Source organism: Microcaecilia unicolor, chromosome 10 (assembly GCF_901765095.1).
Source record: "Microcaecilia unicolor chromosome 10, aMicUni1.1, whole genome shotgun sequence".
Taxonomy (NCBI): domain Eukaryota; kingdom Metazoa; phylum Chordata; class Amphibia; order Gymnophiona; family Siphonopidae; genus Microcaecilia; species Microcaecilia unicolor.
Window position 1 is genome coordinate 89,489,904 of NC_044040.1, and position 22,989 is coordinate 89,512,892.

The window sequence follows — 22,989 nt, forward strand, 5'->3', positions numbered from 1 at the left end:
TTTCAGCACATACAATTTTCTCAATTTTTTCCTCTCTTTTCGGCGTGTGTTCCTCTTTCATGATAATTAATATATGAGCGTAATGAGCGTAATGTAAACCACGCTTTTGAAATTCAATTAAATGAATTTTTGCAAGAGGGACACCAAGTATATGTTTTTTGCATATACCGTATAGTAACTCTTTCAGTTTTAAATGAAACACCCTTGCCAATAAGTCAGGTCAAAACTCTGGTGCCTGACCTTTTCTTAGATTTTGAGTAATTTCTTCCCATCTTGGGTTGCAGGTCATAGTAATGAACACATCTGGCTTGAAATATTTGCGAACTATTGCCATTGCATCCTGAAATTTTTGATGTATATTTCTTGGGCTGCCAGCAAATGATGGTAAAAATTTATTTATTACATTTGTACCCCGCGCTTTCCCACTCATAGTAGGTTCAATGCGGCTTACATATTATATACAGGTACTTATTTGTACATGGGGCAATGGAGGGTTAAGTGACTTGCCCAGAGTCACAAGGAGCTGCCTGTGCCTGCAGTGGGAATCGAACCCAGTTCCCCAGGACCAAAGTTTATTTTATTTTATTTTTTTATTTTTGTTACATTTGTACCCTGCGCTTTCCCACTCATGGCAGGCTCAATGCAGCTTACATGGGGCAATGGAGGGTTAAGTGACTTGCCCAGAGTCACAAGGAGCTGCCTGTGCCTGAAGTGGGAATTGAACTCAGTTCCTCAGGACCAAAGTTCACCACTCTAACCACTAGGCCACTCCTTCACTCCACTATAAATGCCTGGCCAGGTGTAAATCCTCCATTTGCAGCTTCACTTGCAAGGTGGTCCATTAACCCAGAGTATTTTTCAACTCTTTAACAGTTTTTGATTTTGTCAAACATACTTAGGTCTGTTTGCCTCTGTTTTAATATATACATCCACAAAATATTGTTGCGTTAGTTTTCCCGCACTAAGAAAAGGATTGAACCCGTCTCTTATTGCCAAACAGTACCCATAGTACCGCATTTGAATAACTCTTAGTCTTGGGTTGTTTGATTTGCGACGGAGGTGCATTATACATTTTGGTTGTTTAGACAAAGAAATATCTATCCCCCAGCTCTGATCTCCATATGGAAAGAGTAATGGATATACCATTGGTTCTCGATTGGGTCCAACACACTGATTATCTGTTTTGTTTTCTTCATTTGGCTTGTTTCAGCAATGTATTATCAGATCTCTATTAAGGGAGGTTCCCCATCTGTATTTTGAAAAATGAAAGCCACCTCATTGGCTCTAGGGGCATTGTATCGTCTTGAATCGTTTTTGTGATCTTGAACAATGGCCACTGAAACTGTCGGAGGTTCTATTCTTCTTCGTTGTGCTTCACATATGCATTCATTTTCTACTTCATACAGCATCTTGCATGCGTCTGCAAATGGATTTTCCCATGCCATAAAATCGCTTAATTGTCTCATTAATGTATGGTTGATGTGTGCATTTGTTGAGATTCATAGTCTCTGAACGGCTGCTTCATCAGGATCAAGAATATATAACTGAACAAATTGTCTATGATTGTCATTTTGAGGATGTAGTGCTGCTGTTCTATGGTAAAGAGTACCATTAATTCAAAAACAATAAGGGCCATATCCGGGTGGTGGTGCAATGTTAGCTCCCATGGAGGCAAAAGCTAAAGAACTATTAATGGACCTAATGTTTTGTACAAAATTCTTTGAATATTCATTGTACCTAATTCCTGGAAGTTGTACTTTGCCCTTACTACAACATTGTGTAAATAGGTTGTCAGAAGGTGAAAATGTTTGGCATTGCAAAATATACAGACTGCATTAATTGGATCACAACTATAGTATTGAGTTTCTCTCTCATTGATACAGTCTCTTATTGCAATTCTGCACTGTGCTGTCACTGTATCCGTTCTTCTTGCTTTATTTTGTGTTGTGTCACAGGTTTTTTTTTATTTTGTTTCAGATTTCCAATTGTTTTCCCGTTTGAAGCAAAAGCTACATACCTGTAGAAGGTATTCTCCGAGGACATCCCATCTAGCCCCATCGCTCTGTCTACTTTTAGTTTGGCAAGCTCCTCACTAACACAGTCCCCCGTAAACAGGTCTTGGTCTACCATACATCCATCCCCTTTAGCCTTTGTTTTCTGCAGCCCTAACCCAGATCTTTCATTCGTGAACACACAGCTAAACTAATTAAGAAGTTCAGCTTTATCCTTATCTTCCACATATTTCTCTCCCTCAGCTTTGAGCCTCACAATGCTATTAAGGCACTTCCTCTTGTCACTTACATATCTGAAAAAGGTCTTATCCCCCAATTTTACCGTATTAGCTATCTTTTCCTCCATTTGCCGCTTCACATTCCTGATAGCTTTTCCAGCTTCTCTTCGCTTATTCAGTATTCTCTCCTCTCTTCATCTTTCGAGTCTTATAATGTGCGAAGGCTAACCTCCTTACCCTTATCTTTTCAGCTACTACATTCGAGTACCAGAGAGACCTTTTTTTCCTCTTACTTTTATGTAATTTTCTAACATAAAGGTTAGTTGCCTTTAATATAGCTCCTTTCAGTCTTGTCCATTGTTGTTCTACATCCTTCAGCTGTTCCCATCCCGCTAACTGTTCCTTGAGAAATTCTCCCATCTCGGCAAAAATCAGTTCCTTTGAAATCTAGGACCTTCAATCTTGAGTGAGCCCTCTCTTCTGTTTTAATACTGAACCATACCATACGATGATCACTAGATGCCAAATGGTCCGCCACCCTGACGTCAGAAACGTACTCTCCATTCGTAAGAACCAGGTCCAGAACAGCTCCATCCCATGTCGGTTCCGTTACCCACTGCTGGAACAATTCTTCCTGTAGGGAATCTAAGATCTCTTTGCTTCTAGACAACCCCGCAGCTGGGACACCCCAATCAACATCCGGCATATTCGTGTGCTTATCAGTAGTACTTCCCCTTTCCTAGCTATCTTGTGGATGTCTTCAATTAAGTCCCTATCCATTTCCTCTGACTGTGAGGGAGGTCTGTATATCATTCCGATATAGATACATTTTCCTTTCCCTCTTTCCAGTTTAACCCACAGTGCTTCTGCCATACCCCACATGTCCTGCAGTTCTGTCACATGGATATCATTCTTAGCATATAATACCACTCCTCCACCTCTTTTTCCTACTCTGTCCTTCCTGAATAGATTATAGCCAGATATAGCAACATCCCAGTCATGGTTCTCCATGAACCACGTCTCCATGACTGCCACTAAATCCAAGTCTGCTTCCGTCATTGCAGCCTCAAGATCTAGAAGTTTGTTTCCCATACTACGGGCATTGGTATACAAGGCTCTCCAGATTTTACTATTTATATTTTCTTCTATAGAGGCATTAGATGTCCTACCTTCCTTGAGGTTAATTATGGCTATGTGGCCTCTTATACCCATCCCCATCAATTTTAGTTTAAAGCCCTCTTTAGTACTTTAGCCAGCCTGTTGCTGAAAAAACTCCTTCCCTTCCTTGACAGATGGACACCATCACCGCTGAGTACCTCTTGGAAAATCATCCCATGGTCTATGAAACCAAAGCACTCTCGTCTGCACCAACAATGCAGCCATGCATTTATCTCCAAGATGCGAGCTTCTCTCATTCGACCTTTACCTTCGACAGGAGTGGAGGAGTGGCCTAGTGGTTAGGGTGGTGGACTTTGGTCCTGGGGAACTGAGGCACTGAGTTCAATTCCCACTTCAGGCACAGGCAGCTCCTTGTGACTCTGGGCAAGTCACTTAACCCTCCATTGCCCCATGTAAGCCGCATTGAGCCTGCCATGAGTGGGAAAGTGCGGGGTACAAATGTAACAAAAAAAAAAAAAAAAACACTGCCTGCGCACCTAGATGCTTCACCCTCTGACCCAAAGCCACACAGTCTTGTATGATATGTTCAGTAGGATATTTAGCTGTATCATTTGTGCCAACATGGATGAGTAGCATAGGAGCATGGTCTGTAGGCTTGATGAGTCTAGGCAATCTTTCCACAATCTCGCAAATCTTGGCACCAGGCAGACAGCACACCTCTCTGGACAACATATCTGGCTGGCAGATGGGCACTTTGGTACCCCTGAGAAGTGAATCTCCAACCACCACTACCTTTCGCTTTCTTTGGGCCAATTGTCCGGCTGTGATGGCATTTTTGGTCATTGTTTCCTCCTGATTTTTAGATGTTTTTAGCTTTTCTACCTCCAGGGCTGTGAACCGATTCTTTAGTAGAATAGAAGGTGGAGTTGGACGATTGATCTTGTGGGACTTGGTGACCTGCTTCCAGCTGTGCTCTGTCTGCCCAAGATCTTCTCTCCCTTTGCTGGAAGTCCTCAATGTTTTGGCCTGCGTCTCTGGGTCAAATTTCTGGTTATCCCAGATGTTTCTTAGTCTTGCAACTTCTTCTCTTAGTTCTTGTAATTCTTTCACAAGGGACTCGATGTATGTACATTTATCACATGAAACCAGAATCTTGTCTTGGTCCAAGGGTTTGGTCTTGACAGTGGTAGAAGCAGTGGTAGATGTTTTAAGGGCTCCTTGTTTCTTTACCGTACTTCCAAATGTAGGGGCTGTTGTACTTGTGATAATAAATTATGTAGCTTGTCACACAACTACCTGTTATTTCTCCTACTCCTGTTCCATGTGATATAGAGGGTAGTTACTGTGTAGTTTTAGGGTAAGAACTGAGAACCTGTTAAGGTTTTCTGTGTGGGTGGAATTCAATGTATGTATCCATTTGAAATTCAGTAATTGAGCTTTTTTCCTTCAGGGTATTTGGGGGGCTTTTTTCCTCTCCTTTCCCTGATGTACCGTTAGGCTGTAGACCTAATTCAATAGATTAATCTTGCAAAGTAAAGACCTAGAATAAATCTGATCCTGATCTATGGGTATAGCTGATTAACAATGATTGTTTTGATTATACTGCCAATACGGTACCACCAACAATGAGAGAAGCTTGATGAACAAGTTTAAGGAAGAGAAGGTAAACTGGTATCCTATGTGGTATATAATGAGAACAACAACAAATAGATATGTTAACAGAGGTCCTTTTTATCTAGGAGCAGGAAGCCCCTGATGCTGAGCAGAAGGCTAGGGATATCCTGTGATAATGAATGGTTTACTTTTCAGAAACAGTTGTAATTTGGATGGAGTTAATTTGTAATAAGTAGTGTATTTAGGAAAGCTATTTGGAAGTGTCAGTCTTGGGAAGGGTGGGTTTAAACTTAAAACCTGTGGAATATGTTTGCTGTAAAACCTCTCTCGAAAGCTGTATTAAGCCACTTATCTACACAGCTGGTTGGGATTAGAGGAAGACAAGGTTAAGAAAAGCACCAGAAATGCCCCAAAACAACAGCTCTAAGGTAGGGATAACCACAAAAAAATGCCAGAACAAGTCTTATCTGTGATCTTTCAGCACTTCAGGCAGGAGACAAGAGACCTTCTGGTAGCCTTCAGCTCTCTCAAAGCAGAAGTTTTAGCCACACCTAAACTATACAAGCTGTCTACAAGAAACCGGGTGGGGGAGGGGGAGGGCTCAACACACTAAGGAAAAAGAAAAAAAAATATCTAATACAGAGTTATGGCAGTTTTTAAATCTAGTACTCAGATTAACAGATATCAAATAAAAATAGTCAATAAACAAGTTAGAAAACACAGCAAAGCAGAACACAGCAAAGTAGAAGGTGCTAGCGTTAATGTAATCATTGCAAATGTTGTAGAAAGTGGAATGTGTTGTGGTAATGTTTCAACCTGTTGATTTAGTATGGAAGCTGGGCTGATCAGGGGCGCGGGGCCTCATAAGCACCGCCACGCTGGGAAGAGACCCAAGGTCCATCAAGCCCAGCACTCCGTCTCCGACAGCGGCCAATCCAGGCCCCAAGAACCTGGCAAAACCCCCAAATTTAATAACGATCAATGGACTTTTCCTTCACGAATCTATCCAGACCCCCTTTAAACTCAGCAAGGCCAGCTGCCGTCACTACCTTCTCCAGAAATGAGTTCCAGAGTCTAACTACGCGCTGAGTAAAGAAAACTTTCTCCGATTCGTTTTAAATCTACCACATTCTAATTTCATCTTCAGTCCCCTGGTTCTATTATTGCTAGAAAGTGTAAACAAACGCTTCACATCTGTCTGCTCTACCCCACTCATTATCTTGTAAACCTCTATCATATCACCCCTCAGCCGCCTTTTCTTCAGGCTAAAGAGTCCTAGCCATCTTAACCTCTCCTCATAGGGTAGTTGTCCCATCCCTTTTATCATTTTTGTTCCCTTCTCTGCACCTTCTCCAATTCATTTATATCTTTTTTGAGATGAGGCGACCAGAACTGAACACAATACTCCAGGTGCGGTCGCACCATGGAGCGATATAACGGCATTATACCATCCTCATGCTTGGTTTCCATCCCTTTTCTAATTATACTCAACATTCTGTTCACCTTCTTAGCTGCCACAGCACATTGAGCTGAAGATTTCAACGTTCTATCCACGACTCCCAGATCCCTTTCTTGGTCCTTAACTCCTAAAGCGGAACCTTGCATAACATAGCTGTAATTCAGGTTCCTCCTTCCCACATGCATCACTTTGCGCTTGTCAACGTTGAACTTCATCTGTCATTTGGACGCCCAATCCCCCAGTCTCATGAGGTCTTCTTGTAATCTTTCACACTCCTCCTGCGACAAGATGACCCTGGATAACTTTGTGTCATCTACGAATTTAATTACCTCACTAGTTACTCCCACCTCAAGCATTAAACGTGGTTCAGACCTCCATTTCAGGAATGGGATGGAGCTGTGCAAGGGAATGTAAGGGAAGGAAGATGGGGGGTGGGGGGAGTGCTGGGAGAGAAAAGACGGGAGACAGAGATATTATAAAATTCACTACAAGGAGATATTTTGTATGTATAAAGTTGACTGCATTGTAATAGCATGTATGGTTTTCAGGCTCACAATGGCTGCTGGTATGCACTGGGTGAGGGGATTTTCCTGGGGGGAGGCTGGGCGCCCTGGGACAGACAAGCAACAGCATTGTTATTTTTGTATCCACATTCTGTTAGGAGTCGTGGCTAAGCCCTCAGGACGCCCTATTCAGATAGTCTCTTGGAACTTCTGTGGGATTACTTCGCCTACCAAAAAAGAGCCAAAATCCTGACAGACTTGAGAAGACAAAGCTGATATGGCCTGTCTTCAAGAAACTAGGTTATCTACAGAAGAACATATGAAATTGAAGTGTCAGTGGGTGGGAGAGATTTATAGTTCAGAGGCAACGGGACGCAGAGGTAGGGAGGGTTGCAATTTTGTTACACAAGTGTTCTGGAATGCCAAACTAAACTGCTGTTTAAAGACAGCGAAGGAAGATATGTAGGCCTACAACTTAATCTACAAGGGAGAAACCTTTTGTTATTAGCAGTGTATGCCCCAGTTACGTATGACAAGACCTTCTTCTCCCATTTGCTCTCTCGCTGTCAACAATATTCCAGTCTGCAGGTGACCCTGGCAGGGGACATAAACTTGGTATTTGATCCTAGTGTAGACAGATCCGGCCCCACACAAACCCGAGGGTTGACAGGACCCTCGCTGTTAGAATCCTTCAGTCTAGCACTGGGTCTGGTAGATATATGGAGATTGTTGAATCCAGGGGTCAAGAATTTTACACACACTTCTAGAGTACACCAGACCCAATCGCGTCTCAATTACATATTATTGTCCCAGGGCCTGGTTCCGGGGATTCGGCCAGCCAACATAGGGCCAGAGGAAATATCCAACCATGCCCCTGTCTGGGTAGATCTTGAGCCAACACCTTATTTCCAACAGAATGCAGGATGGTGCTTCCCAACTTATTTATATTCATCCCAGGAATTTGTAAAATATTTGCAGGTAAAGTGGCAAGAGTTTGCTACCTCAAATAGCCAGCACGCAGATGACCCAACACTTTTTCGGTCCACTGCGAAGGCGGTGCTGTGAGGCGATATAATTGCCTACGTGAGCAGACGGAATCATCGAATCACACAGGGGATAGTGGATCTCGCTTAATAGACGTTATAGTAGGAATCCTACAGCTTCCTTATACAACACCCTTACAGCCACAAAGTTGGCCTTGAACAGCTGCTGCATGAAAGAATGATGAACTCCATTTATGATAAATATCACTTTTATAAATATGGAGACAAAGCAGGGGGACTATTGGTGCGTATAGTTAAAAACAATAGAAAGTCACCATATCTGCAATACATAATGGTAAGGGAAGCGTCTCCATTAAACCGGAAGAAATAGCAGAAATTTTTTGGCAGCACTTTGCTGCATTATACGCGGAAGGCAAGACAGATAAGAATACAAAAGAGGCTATCACAAAATATCTTCAGGCCTCGGGAATGTCTAGGCTCCCGGAGTAGGCGATAGAGACCTTTAATCAACCTGTGAGGGCGCAAGAACTACAGCTGGCCATAAAGGCGTTGAAACTTTATTCTGCACCTGGAATAGATGGGTTCACAGGAGAGTTCTACAAGATGCTACGAGACCAGATCATGGGCCCCCTGATAGATTTTAACACTACCGTAGTGGACGATGGGGCATTCCCTCTACATGCTAACACTGCACTTATAAGCTCAATTCCCAAGCCCAGAAGAGAGCCCACAAACCCAGAATCGTATAGACCCATCTCACTGAATAACAGATATAAAACTGTTGTCACGGATATTGGCAGATCATTTGGCATCTATTCTCCCGCAGCTGATAGCCGAAGATCAGGTAGGATTAGTGCGGGGATGACAGTCAGTGATGAAAGTTCGTAGGCTCCTCCTGGCGATGTTACAAGGCAAGTTGACAGGAGCTGACTACATGGTAGTGAATGGATGTGGAACGGGCCTTTGATCAGGTCTTGTGGCCTTTCTTTTTTCTACCTTACACTGGGTGGAGATGAGAGGCTGGTTCCTAAGTACAATTGGAACTTTGTATGCTTCCCACCGGGCGGATTTATTGGTAAATAGAATTAAAACGGAAGATTTCTTCACTGGGAAAAGAAGCAGACAAGGGTGCCCACTGTCCCCCCCCCCCAAGTTACTTCTGCTTGCGCTGGAACCGCTCTCAGAGATGATCCGGAACTACGGGGGAATCCATGGAGTGCAAGTTAGAGATTGCACACTTAAGGTGCTGGCATAGATGACTTACTACTAATTATGGAGGATCCACAGCGCTCCCTTTCATGTCTCCTGTGGGTGCTTGCAGACTATGGAAAGCTTTCAGACTTTAAATTGAACTTCACAAATCGATAGCACTCCCATTGAACGTGGACATTAAAAACAATTGGAGTGAACAATTCCCTCTGCAATGGGCCTCTGAGCAAATAAAATGTTTAGGGGTCACCACTGTAGGGGTATTTCCCTGTGTGTCCGACCTTGCTGGTCTTGGCCTGTATAATCCTATGACATCAAGATGGAGTCTGCAACCTATGGCCTGCACATCAGTGATTTAGCTAATTCAGCTTTCTGGAAAATCACTAGCAGTCATGTAACGCCACAGACATGCTGTGGGCAACCAGCCCCCCTTTATCTCCCTGAGAAGCTGAGAGGGAGTGAGACATGGCTCCAGCATGTGAGAAGCAGAACATGCATACCACAATGTAACAACTTGAAGGTCAAGAACAACGGTCACTTCTTGCCATGCAGTGAGCTGAGGAGGATCCAGATTGGTCCCATCTGGTCACCTGTGAATCAGAGACTCAGGAAAGCGGGAACAGAAGGAAGTTAGTTGTTCGGAATCCCTGGAAGAAGGTGGAAGCTGACAAGAAAGAAGAGAGAGAGAGACCTGAGAAGGTTTACCATCTTGTGAACTGTGTATCTGGAGGAAGTAGCGTTGGTTCAGCTGTACCAGCAAGGAATGACCTGTGCCCCCTGTTTGCGGTAGAGTACCTGTCCTATCTCAGAAACTAAGACTCGCTGTGAAAATCAGCTTGAGTCTAGAGAAGTATCCTGTGCCAACTCCCGAGAGACTGCCCAAGAGACAGCCTGGTGAGAGATACAGTGATTGGTTTAGTGAGTGGTGATTACCTGAGCATAAGGCTGGTTGATTGTCATAACCGTGGTCAGGAGATAAGCTAATAACCGTATTACCTCGCAACATAGTTGTATGATTACCAGTCAGTTGTGTAATTTTACCTAGTAACCAGTAAGAATTAGTGTGTAGTTGTGACAATATATTTTGTAATTGTTATTTTTGTATTTGGCTATGCTGGCTGTAGAGTTCTATTTTGTATACCTCCTTTTATATATCTATAATAAAATCTAATATATATATCTCAGCTGACTTTGCAGTTCGTTTCTATCGGAAGCATTGGCTTGGTGCCAATCCAGATTCCCGCCCTCACCTAGACAGAGATCAGGGTAATTTGCTTGCAAATAATTCTGTATTGGGAATCTGGGTGCAGATGAGATTGGTGGGATGTTTCTCCTATAAGTATCATTTGTGACTACCTACACCACCCCGAGTGATTTGTCCAAATTGTACAATAGGAACATCTCCCCCCTTTTGGCTGAAATTCTACAGATGTTGCAGTTTTGGGGGGCACATCCGCTCTCCCTTTTGGAACGCATCTCGCTGTTCAACATAATGTTGGCTCCCCGTTGGCTTTATGTGCTTCATATGATCCCTTTGTACTTGAGCCAGGAGGAGCGGCTGCTGAACAGGGAGATACAACTTTTCCTTTGGAGAGGGAAGCGTCCCAGGCTCCCGGTGTCAATTTTACAGAAGCCAAGAGCACATGGAAGCTTGGGCCTTCTTAATGTGAGGTATTTGACCATATCTAGTTCCATGAGATATATACGAGACTGGCTGATGAATGGAACGTCCTTCTCGGCAACCCGTATGGAGGTCTCGCTCTCTCCTACAGCGCATATCAGTTGACTTCTGTATGCTATCCCAGGGAAAATTGACCTGTTACATCATAACCCTCTTCTTTTATCAGCGAGGGCAACCTGGAGGTGGTTATGCAAACGTCACAATTTCTCAGCAGCAGCTACACCTTTTTTGGCGTTGTTTCATAACCCTGATTTCCCAGCAGGAATGAGTTCCCCAGTGTCTAAGAATTCACTATTTATGTCAGCTTCTCACTGAGGAAGGAAAGTTGAAATCCTTGGAGGAACTGCAGCGAGAATTCCAGATTAAGTCTACAGATAACTTTGCATACATGCAGTTACACCATTATGTTACATCAATGGGATGGAGGAATCTGAGCGAAGATGTACAGGACACTCTGAACACAGCATTGACTCTTGGATCCCGTAATAGGGTACCTCTGAAATACCATCATCGGTATTTGCTAGATTCCATGGAATATCTGGATTATAAGAGGCTGGCACAAAAATGGGCCAACGAATTAAATGTGGAAATAACAGCAGAACTGGTCCAGAGACGTGTGCTGGGCATACAGCGAGACTCACTTTTTTTCACGATATTGGGAACTACAATATACATTTGTACTAAGACTACATATATCTCCAAGCCATGCCCACCGGGCAACAATCAGCTCTTCAGGAGTGTGCCCAAAGTGTAACTCGATACAAGCATCACTGGGTCATATGTTTTGGACATGTCCATATGTTGCTCGTTTTTGGACTCATCTAATTAAAGTAGTTCATGATCTTTGGGGATGTCGAGTCACGCTGAATCCTCATTCTGATTAACAGGCATCAATATTCCTTGCAGGCCCCATAGCAATTTAGCTGCTTTTTCAAGAAACTGATTTTAATAGGGAAAAAAGTTACCGTGCTGTGCTGGTGAGAGACTTGTGCACCAACTGTCTACATGTGGCGCACAAACATGATAGAGTTGCTGAAGTTAGAGCGCTGTGGAATTCAGGACATTTCCTCAAACGAGGGGAAAAAGTTTCAACATGGGAAAAATTTAGGGGCAATTTGCAACCAGTGGCACGCAGTCAAATTCTTAACTGAGAGTATTAATCTGAGTGTATGGAAATGTTACAAGGGATGGTTGGGTGGGAGGAGAGGGGAGATTTGGGTGGGTAAAAGGAGAAGGAGAGTATAGGGGGGAATGGGATGGGAAGAGAAGGGAGAAAAGGAGGTTGGGAATTTAATATTGCAATTAAGATGTACATGTTCTTGTACTACAGTTGAATAAAAATGATTGAAACAAAAACTTTCTGCAATTTGTAGTACTGACTAATTTCGTGCCTTTTTTTGCCTTGTGTACCTTGTAGACGTCATTTTGTACTTGAACTTCGAAGACAACTTCAAGATTTGGATGAAGAACAATCAGACAAAAAGAAAGAATAACGGTGGACCGGATTCCGAGAGCAATAAGGAATATATGACTAGCTAAAACACTTTGTGACAATGATAAACCATCCGGCAGTCTTTCAGTAAGTGAAGGATATGATTAAAAGCCTTCACCAATAATGATATGCGAGTGCAGATATAGCAGACCATCCTATACATCTAAGACAGCCACCCAGAGGAAATCTCCACATGTCCTTCGACGAGCCAAGATTGGAGGAAGAGATGCTGGACCAGACCAGCCAGGGTGGGAATTGAGAGAGCATCGCAGGCAGGGCTGGGAGGGAAGGTTGCTTTCGGAGCCTAACCTTTCGTGAAATATAGTATGCCCTATCAGACGGACTCTACACTTGTCTTTTGACTGTACACTTGTCTTTAGATTGTTTAGATTGTACACCTGTCTTTTAGATTGTAAGCTTTAGATTGTAAGCTCCTTGAGCAGGGACTGTCCTTCCATGTTAAATTGTACAGCGCTGCGTAACCCTAGTAGCGCTTTAGAAATGTTAAGTAGTAGTAGTAGTGGAAGGGAGAGATGCTGGAGGAGAGAATGATGAAGGAGAACAAGAAAGTGAGAGATGTTGGGACTCAGAGGAAGGAAAAAAAAAGAAAAAGAGATGATGGACCTGGGGGTGGAGAGAGTGGAGGGAAGGAAACTACTAAGTAGTAAATTTAAACAAACTCAACATGTAATTAAACTCTGGAATTCATTGCCAGAGAATGTGGTAAAAGTAGTGTTTAAAAAAAGGTTTGCATACTTTCCAAAAAGAGAAGTCCATAAGCCATTAATAAGATGAACTTGTAAAATTCACCGCTTATTTACGTTGTCAATAATATTTCTAAGATAAGTAGCATAAAATCTGTTTTACTGTTTTGGGATCTTGCCAGGTACTTTTAACATGGATTGGCCACTGCTGGAAACAGGATACTGGGCTTGATGGACCTTTAGTCTGTCCCAGTATGGCAACGTTTATGTTCTTAAGTAAAATATATTTGCTTCTAATTCTGTTCTGTAGCTGAAAGTTACATCTCCTATTTTTACATAAGAATCAACTTTAGACTAGGGTTGAAAAGACACAGCTGGTCATTCTAGTTAGGGAATATTAATAGTTCGAGTATTAAATTGAGATTTTTCAAATTTTATTTTTTTTATAAATTTCTCTAGTATCCACATGATTAGGCCTATTCAGGTATCACTGTATTACCATGACGACCCACTTCTATTACTCTGCTGAAGAAAAATACACAGAGTACTACTGTCCTTGCATCTACTACTTTCACATTTAGCAAGGAGCCAAAGTGATTCTTAAAAACAGTGAAAATTATTAATCTGCATTCCAAATTAAATGGTATTACAAGCTAAAAAGATATGTGGATCTCACTTACTTGATGGTTATCGCCATTACCTTGGGATCACGTTAAGTGGCTTTCATGTAGCTCTTTCAATTTACCTTTTCCGTTTTCAAATTCAGGTTAGTATTACATCACTTTTTAAGTTATACCATATTATTTCTTAGATAACATCAGAAATGGATCTAATTTCTTTCGCAGGGTGGGTGGATATTGGATTAAACGACCAACTCCTAGAAGAGGTGGGAGGGTGTGTGAGAATACGTGTCATGTTATCATCGGAGATCAACTGCTACAAGTAACTTTGCTTTCTCCTAGACAAGCAGGACATCGTTTACCACATGTGGGAATCCCTAGCTACCAGGCTCACTGAAAACAATGCTAGGACAATAAGGACTTGCAATGGCAAGGCCAAACAAAAAAAACCAATCAATCTTTATTTACAACAGCCTGTTGTGAAGGTGCAGCCTGAAAAAGAAGAAAAATGGACCTAGGAGGGTGGAGTTGGATTCCAGACACCAAATAGATTCTCAACTGTCTGATCAAACAGACTGTCATGTCAGGTCTTTTGATCGATCTCAAGTGGGCTATCGATGTTGCCGCGGATCAAATAGTGTGAGCAATGACGTGACCCTCTAGTACAGTCCGCAAACACACACAGTGAGGAGATAAAAAAACACTTTATCAAACCAACAGTATTATTCCAGCAAGTTATGGACACGACATGGCCGTGTTTCAGCAAAACAATTGCCTACGTCAGGCGTCTAAAATAACACAAGAAATCAATAAATTATCAATATTACAATAAAAAGGATGCAACATCCATAAAACTTACAAACATACACATAAGCTGAGAATGCAAGCCACATTGAACCAGCAAAGAGGTGGGAAAATGTGGGGTACAAATGTAACAAATAATAAAGTTAAAATATATTAAATTTATAAGTAATAGTAAAAAAAATACATAAAAATGTTTCATAAGACAGTATGCGTGACTATATAAAAAACCCAAAACATACTTAAAAACTCATTAAAAACTTTAACCATGAATCAATAAAACATACCCACCATGCACTGCTGGTAAAAACTGATATGAACAACCTTCAATAACCAAATATGCAATGTAAATGAGACTGTAAATAAATGCACATAAACTAAACAACTGATTAGAAATGAAACTGGAAATGAGTAACTTAGTTTGAATGAACATTTTCTGACATTACTTTGCTGAAAAGTGTATAATCTAAGTATCTAAATCATGACTAATTATGAAGGTACAGCAATTTGTACATCTATAAATAATCTGACCATAGGCATCAAGTTATTAAAACAATATAAGTATCTGAGCAACAACATGAGCCTGAAAAGGACTTTAAAAAATAAAAAAAAAAAAAAGAAGAGGAGGAGTGGCCTAGTGGTTAAGGTGGTGGACTTTGGTCCTGGGGAACTGAGGAACTGAGTTTGATTCCCATTTCAGGCACAGGCAGCTCTTTGTGACTCTGGGAAAGTCACTTAATCCTCCATTGCCCCATGTAAGCCGCATTGAGCCTGCCATGAAAGTGCGGGGTACAAATGTAACAAAAATTAAAAATAAAAAAAATACATCTGATTTAAACTGAATAGGATTCCACACTGACATACAAGAAGCTGAAACTGACACTGACAGAAAGTGAAGGAGATACAGTCTACCAGCCAGTTGGATAAAATGCGTTTACCAATGGCTGCTACCATCTTGTTTGAGTCAACAAACAAAAAGCTGATGGACTGTCTATGGGCTTTAGCCGGCACAGATATAAGGCCAAGGTTCGCTTGCACTTCAAAGTGTGCAGTGCACATTCGCCACAATAGGCATCAGACTTTGGAAAGAATGGCAGAACGATTGACCGATTAAGATTTTTTTTTTTTTGTTACATTTGTACCCCGCACTTTCCCAATCATGGCAGGCTCAATGCGGCTTACATGGGGCAATGGAGGGTTAAGTGACTTGCCCAGAGTCACAAGGAGCTGCCTGTGCCTGAAGTGGGAATCGAACTCAGTTCCTCAGTTCCCCAGGACCAAAGTCCACCACCCTTACCACTAGGCCACTCCTCCACTCTAGAACTCTGATATAACCTTAGGAAGAAAGTCAGCATGTAGAGAACTACTCTGTTATGATGAAACCTTATATAAGGTAGATCAGCTACTAGAACATGAAGCTCACCAACTCAAGTGGCCAGCACCAAAAATAAGACCTTCCACATCAGTTAGCTCAGATGACAGGAGCTTTATCAGTTCTGGGAGGATGAGGTTAAGATCCCACAACACAGTCGGACATTTGATAGAGAGTGTGGTCAATGCAAACCTTTCATGATCTCAACAACTAAACGTTGTACAGAGTTAGGTTACCTCCTACACAGTGATGGTAAACACTGATCGGACTGAGATGAACCCTTACAGAGTTGGTTTTCAAACCAGACTCAAGAGAGGTGAAGGAGGTACTCAAGCAGTTTCTGTGTAGGTCAAGTAAAGTGATGTGGTAGCCATGTTGGTCCACTTTTAAAGGTAATAAATAGAAATTTTAGAACACAGAGAAAAGAAAATAAGATAACTTTTTTATTGGACTAACAATACATTTTTTGATCAGCTTTTAAAGGTAACCCTCCTTTTTCAGATCAGAAATGAGGAAATACTGACAAATATCAGAATATATAAGTGAAGCAAAAAAACATTCCAATGGCAGTGTCACGGGAAGAGGGTGGGGTGGATTAGATGATAAACAGAGAAAGGGAAAGTGGAGTGGGTGAAAGACGGTGAAAGATGGATAGGTAATAAAAGGGTGACAAAGCAGTATAATTAAACCGTTTATAGTACGACAGAAAACCCAGATCTTTGTTAAGTCCTGTCTGGTGGGTGTCAATATATCTTATTTTGACTTCAAAGGTCTTACGTTCCTGGACTGTAACATTTCCTTTTAGTATTCTCACCATAAAACCATTGATGCAGTGCTCTGGTTTTGTAAAGTGCTGCCCCACAGAGGTGACAATCTAGTTGGCATTGTGATGTTTAATATTATGTCTATGTAAATTGATCCTCATCTTTAGCATCAGGCTTGTTTCTCCAATATACCCTTCTTCACACTTTTTGCATTGAATGATATATACCACATTATATTATACGGTCTTTGCCTTGAAAAGCACAGGTACAAATCAAAGTAGGGTATACACAAAAAGTAGCACATATGAGTTCTCTTGTTGGGCAGACTGGATGGACCGTGCAGCTCTTTTTCTGCCGTCATCTACTATATGTATTTGAAAAAAAGCATGTGAAGGATCGCCTTATGTTGAACATTTTTCCCATGTGAGTTAAAGTGGGACCTTGTGAGATGTATCGGTCTTACCCTTACACCAGATGGCAAACCTCCTCAATATAGAAGTTTACTTTTTAGTGAAACCTTTCCTAGAAGCCAGCAGGACTCTGGAGACACCCTCAGGCAATTACAAGGATTCAAACTCTACGCTCTCAACATCCAGGCTATGAGGGCCATGGACTAAAGGATGGGATACAGACATGATCCCTTGTTCTACATGATTAGAGTCAAAAGAGTCCAATCTCCACGTTCTTCGTAGGACAACTCCAGAAATAGAGGGAACCAGATACACATCCGCTAGTAACGAACGATGAAGATCACTGCCACCCAGTCCTACTTGAGTTTGAAAAGAGTCTTTCCTATAAGAGAGATTGCAGGACACACGTACAAAAGACCCTCCCTCGTAAAAAGGAGAAAGGCATCTGACGTGTGACTTGAGTCTGGAGCAGAAATGAGGTACTTTGTTTTTGCCACCCATCTCAAGATCTTCTGGGCTGTACCCATGTTCAAGTTTCAAGTTTCTTTATTACTTGATACACCGCCCATCATATCTATCTGCACTTTTGCAGTTGCATCACTCTGCTAAGTCTGTCTACCAGACTGTTTTCTTTCCCTGAAAGGTATGTGACTCTGAGGCCCAGATGCACTAAACTTTAACGACCCTCTAATGACCCTGTAACGATGAAATTTTGAACAGTCACATGCACTAAAGAGCATTTTCCAACGACGCTACCAGCTAATGAAAACGGAATGCAAACGAGTCACTTCCAATTCAAACGCGAAGAATTTGCAATGCACTGACCATACCGACGATTATAACGAATCACATACCATCTGAAATTTAACGTGAGCTCAGACCTGTCGTTAAGGCCTGAGCTGTCATCTCCCCGCTTCCCCCTGCACCTTAAATTCCATGCTGGCATGTTGAAAAACAAAATAAAAAAACAAAACGTGGCTCCCCACTTCCCTCTGCATAAAAAACAAATGGAAAGAAAATAAAATCAAAAAAGGGAGGGGGCAAAGGCGCTCGTCAAGAGCGTCCTTCACGGACGTCCTTGCCCCTGCCCCGCCTCACCCGAGTTTGCCACTGCTCCCTGCTTCCCCCCTGCATCAAAACCAAATTCAAAATAAAAATAAAAAACTTTTAAGCCCAGATTTTATAAACTTTAATGCTGCCCCGGCACCCCTCCCTTCCTCTGTTTCCCAGCTCCGCCTCCCACCATTCTCCACCCCCGTGCGCCGCCCCCCCCTGAGATCGTCGCCTCCGCTACCCCCTCCTTCCTACCGGGCCCGCGCAGCGCCTCTCACCTCTCTGTGAAGGCGCTGCACGGGCAAGAACAGCACAGCTGATGCCTCTTCCAGTCTTCGCGTCTCTCCTTCGCTCCTGGGCCCGCCCCCGTCTGACATTGTTAAAAGACAAGAAGATTGTGAAAAATTCCAAGAGGACCTTACGAGACAGAGACTGGGCATCCAAATGGCAGATGGCATATGTCAGCAAGTGCAAAGTGATGCATATGGGAAAGAGGAACTCAAAACTATAGCTATGTGATGCAAGGTTCCAAATTAGGAATCACAGACCAGGAAAAGGATCAAGGTGTCATCGTTGACCATACGTTGAAACTCTCCGCCCAGTGTGCGGTGGCGAAGAAAGCAAATAGAATGTTAGGTATTATTAGAAAAGGAATGGAAAACAAAAGTGACTATGTTATAATGCCTTTATATCACTCCATGGTGCAACTGCTCACAATGACACAATTTTGAAAAAGTGGCCTGTTCAACCCCTAAGAATACTGAAATATGGAGAAAAGTAGAAGGTGCAAAACAACAAAGGACACAAGCAGACAGAAAAAACCTGACAATGTAAAACCTATGAAGTGACCCATGCACAAAAATTCTGTCATATGAACATCTTTACATCTTTGCAAGGAGAAAGTCATCATATTGGCTCCATGGAAAAAGGAAAACTGATGCAGCTCTGTGCAACACCACAGCATAGGTAGTAGTGCACAATCACAAATTCAGATCCCAAAGTTCCAACATTGAAAACAGGGGAAGCTTTCCTGTATGAGTTCTGCCTGTTAATCTCCCTCCCCACCTCCCACCAATTAGTAAGGATATCTCATCCTGCTTGTCCTTGAAGAAACAAGTTTTCTGAAGTTGTTAAATTCAAGAGGAAATCTCAAGTTTTGTTTGGTATAATTAGAAGAATTTCAGATAACCACAACAAAATGTATTACTTGTTCTAGATGAAAGCTTTCTAATACTTCAAAATTGGAAAACTGGTTAATACTCGCTGTTTAGCAAGAAGGGAGAGCATGACATTACTTATTTTGTTACAAACTGTTCAAAGTTTCTTTTCAAGGATTCTTGAATATCTTACATTAAAAGAATTATAAATAATATTATTTGTGGATTAACATTTATCCATTTGAACAAGATTCTGTAACCAAACAGAATGAAAAAATATAAAAAATGAAAACTCCTTTATTCAGAAGATACAGATTGAACAAAATAATAAAGCAGTTACAAACAGGCACACAGAAGCATGAAAAGATACAAGAATAGGCTCACCTCTGGATCTGCAAGGCGCTGAGATAGACCCACCACAAAAACTAAATTTTTCTGTACAACCCGCACACTGGCAAGATGTTTACGGTTTTCTGAGATTTTCTGTTTCCGTTCATTCTGTTTCTGTTTTTTCTCATTCTTTATCCTTTGTAGTTCTTCTTGGGAGAGTGGTTTGTAGACTGCAGGGTCTTCTGGATATGGCTTGAAAGGAACATATAAGAAAAAAAAAAAAAAAAGAGATTCTTTGTAACAGCAACAACATACTCTAAAAACTCAGTGGGCAACGTGTTATAATGTGAAAAATGCTGGTGGTCAGTATACAAAACTCAGATCCACTTCACTTGTACTATGAGACTACTCAACAACAAAAAGTGAAGACTCAACAACATTCTCTTGTTCTAGTATAAGGAGGAAAAGGATCTCATCATACTGTGGCAATAATAACACAAAGTTCTTCTTCTAATGACTTTGAAGCACACAGTTAAAAAGTAATCACAGATCACAAAAAACTTCCTAAAAAGTATTTTTTTTTTTAATAATGATATTTTTTAAATAAGTTTTATCTTTCAAAAACATTTTTTTGGCATTTGCTAGTGTGCGTTTTAACTTTGCGACCTCATTCAAAAGCCCATCAAACACAGTCCTGCAACAAAAACAGAGAGAAAACCTGGGACTTATCTGGATAGTGCAGTGTTCGTGTGAACAGCCCCAGCCTCCAAGCCCAGAACAGTGTGGTCCCAATGGACCCATTTTGCTGTAGCTTCTTCAGGAAACCCACTGGTAATGGCTGAGCTGCTACAGACAAAGAAAAAGCTTTAAAACAAAAACCTTTATCAAAAAACACATAAAACAAAAAATATATATATAACTAAAAAGAGCAGTGATATGCTAACTCAAACCTGCTGGAATGGTTGCTCCCCTGTTAATAAAGAGCAAACAGAGGGAACGAAGCGGTGGCCATCTTTAAAGGCAACCGCCAGCTTTAACTGACCGATCAGCAAGCACTTCAGCCATCGCTTGACAACACACAACAGGGAAAATAACTTTAGAAAAAGTGCTCAACAACAAAAAAATCCCAACAAAGAATTGGACAAAAAAACAACAAAGAATTGGACAAAAAAACAAATCCCTTGAAAACAAAACAGATGAAAGTGTTAGTAAACTGAAAAATCACCACTCGCCTAAGGGTGCAAAATGCATCCAAGGCAAAACAGACCACTCATAAAGAGACTAATCATTAAAACTCTGTCCAATGAATGCTGGAATTCAAGCCATTGGGTTCCAAAGACTTCAAGCAAAAAAATCCATCGCTGCTCCAAACAAAGTAGTCTTATTATGATCGACTTGTCTGATGTGCTCAGCCATGTTGTCAATCACCTAGTATCGGAGCTCATCAAAAGTGTGGTTAAATTCCCAACAGTGGAGCCCCTAATTTCCAGTTCTTCAAGCAAGATTTATGCTCACTTAACCGGGTAGACAGTTTTCGTTCTGTTTTCCCCACATAGTATTACCCACTAGGGCACTGTATAATGTACACTACAAATTTAGATTTACATGTAGTGTTACATCTCAGTTTATAAATTTTGCCATCAACTGAATTAGAGAATTCTGTACATTCGTGGGTCATGACACAAAAGGAACAAGTACCACATCTCAAGTGATTGCCTGTGATAGTGGGGAGACGCTTAATCACATCAGCTGCGCACAAAATTTCTTTTAGGTTGCGATACCTAGAGAAGGCAATGCTCAGACGAGAATCCTTAAACAAATCATGGGATTGAATTATATCCCAGTTCTTATGGATAATGCAGCATTATTTGTTTGGAGCAGCGATGGATTTTTCGCCTGAAGTCTTTGGAACTCAATGGCTTAAATTCCACCATTCATTGGGCATCATTTTTATGATTGGTCTCATTATGAGTGGTCTGTTTTGCCTTGGATACGTTTTGCACCCTTAGACGAGTGGAGATTTTTCAGTTTACTAACATTTTCATCTGTTTTGTTTTTTGTCCAATTCTTTATTGGGATTTTTTATTGAGCACTTTTTCTAAAGTTATTTTCCCTGTTGTGTGTTGTCAAGCGATGGCTGACATTGAGCATGCTAATCGGTCAATAGCAGCTGGCGGTTGCCTTTAAAGATGGCCACCGCTTCGTTCCCTCTGTTTGCTCTTTATTAGCAGGGGATCAACCATTCCAGCAGGTTTGAGTTAGCATATCAGTGCTCTTTTTAGTTATATATATTTTTTTTGTTCTGTGTGTTTTTTGATAAAGGTTTTTGTTTTAAAGTTTTTTCTTTGTCTGCAGCAGCTCAGCCATTGCCAGTGGGTTTCCTGAAGAAGCTACTGCAAAATGGGTTCTCTCTATTTTTGTTGTGGGACTGTATTTGATGGGCTTTTGAATGAGCATGCAAAGTTAAAACACATACTAGCAAACGCCAAAAAACTGTTTTTGAAAGATAAAAATATATTATTTTTTTTTTTTAACGCTTTTTAGGAGGTTTTTTGTGATCTGTGATTACTTTTTAACTGTGTACTTCAAAGTCATTAGAAGAAGAACTTTGTGTTCTTATTGCCACAGTATTGTTTTATTTTTTATATTTATTTATTACATTTGTACCCCGCGCTTTCCCACACATGGCAGGCTCAATGCGGCTTACATAGTAACGATATAAAGAATTACCAAGTCGTAAGAAGAATATACAATTTGAGTAAACGCAATATTCATGAAGGTATGCCGGGAGGCATTTCTGCTCAGCAGGTCAGGAATCTGATGATCCTACTGCAGTGTGGGTGTTTCGTAAGGACTCGACACCTTCCTATAAACCTAAGGCTCTCCAGGTTCTGAATATGTCTGCTTCTGATCCTGCCATCACTACATCTGCTAATCTTAAAACGGTGAGCACTAGAAGACCGCTACAGTCTTTAGCAGTGCATAAGGCTATGTTGGAAGTCACTTCTGCTCAGTGGGTCATCCCAGGCACTGCCCCACTATGCAGAGACATAGCTAGGTGGGGTGCAAGGGGAGCAGCTGCTCCCCTAAAAGGATTTTGAATAAAATGGCACTTATGCGAAACAGCAATTCAGCTTCACACTGACGCCTATTCTACAAAAGGTCTGCTCCTCCTGACATCAAAACCGCTATGCCCACATCTGCCAATCTAAAAATGGCGAGCCTTCTTATGGTACCTTCCTATGGTCCCGAGCAAAACAAAAAGCAAAGAGGTGACCAACGGAACTCGCTGGTCACTTCCAAATAGTACAGGAGTATATGGTGAACATCCAAGCAGTGGGAAGAGAAAAAGGTGGAAAGGAATGGAAGGCAGAAATTACCATATGCAGAAAAGACAGCACTGTGCACCCATCACCAGTAGAAATCCAGAGGATCTCAAACGGATGAAGTCGGGAGTTCCGAGAACC

General features: G+C 41.5%; 1 protein-coding gene across 6 annotated transcripts in view; it reads right to left on the bottom strand.

The window, feature by feature from the left end:
- Positions 1-22,989, bottom strand: part of CNOT4 (CCR4-NOT transcription complex subunit 4) — an 898,013-nt gene that overhangs the window by 787,688 nt on the left and 87,336 nt on the right. For all 6 annotated transcript variants that reach the window (XM_030215603.1, XM_030215604.1, XM_030215600.1 and 3 more), the window contains one exon: positions 19,577-19,774. In XM_030215603.1, the coding sequence (XP_030071463.1) occupies positions 19,577-19,774 (198 nt within the window). The remainder of the gene's footprint in view (positions 1-19,576; positions 19,775-22,989) is intronic.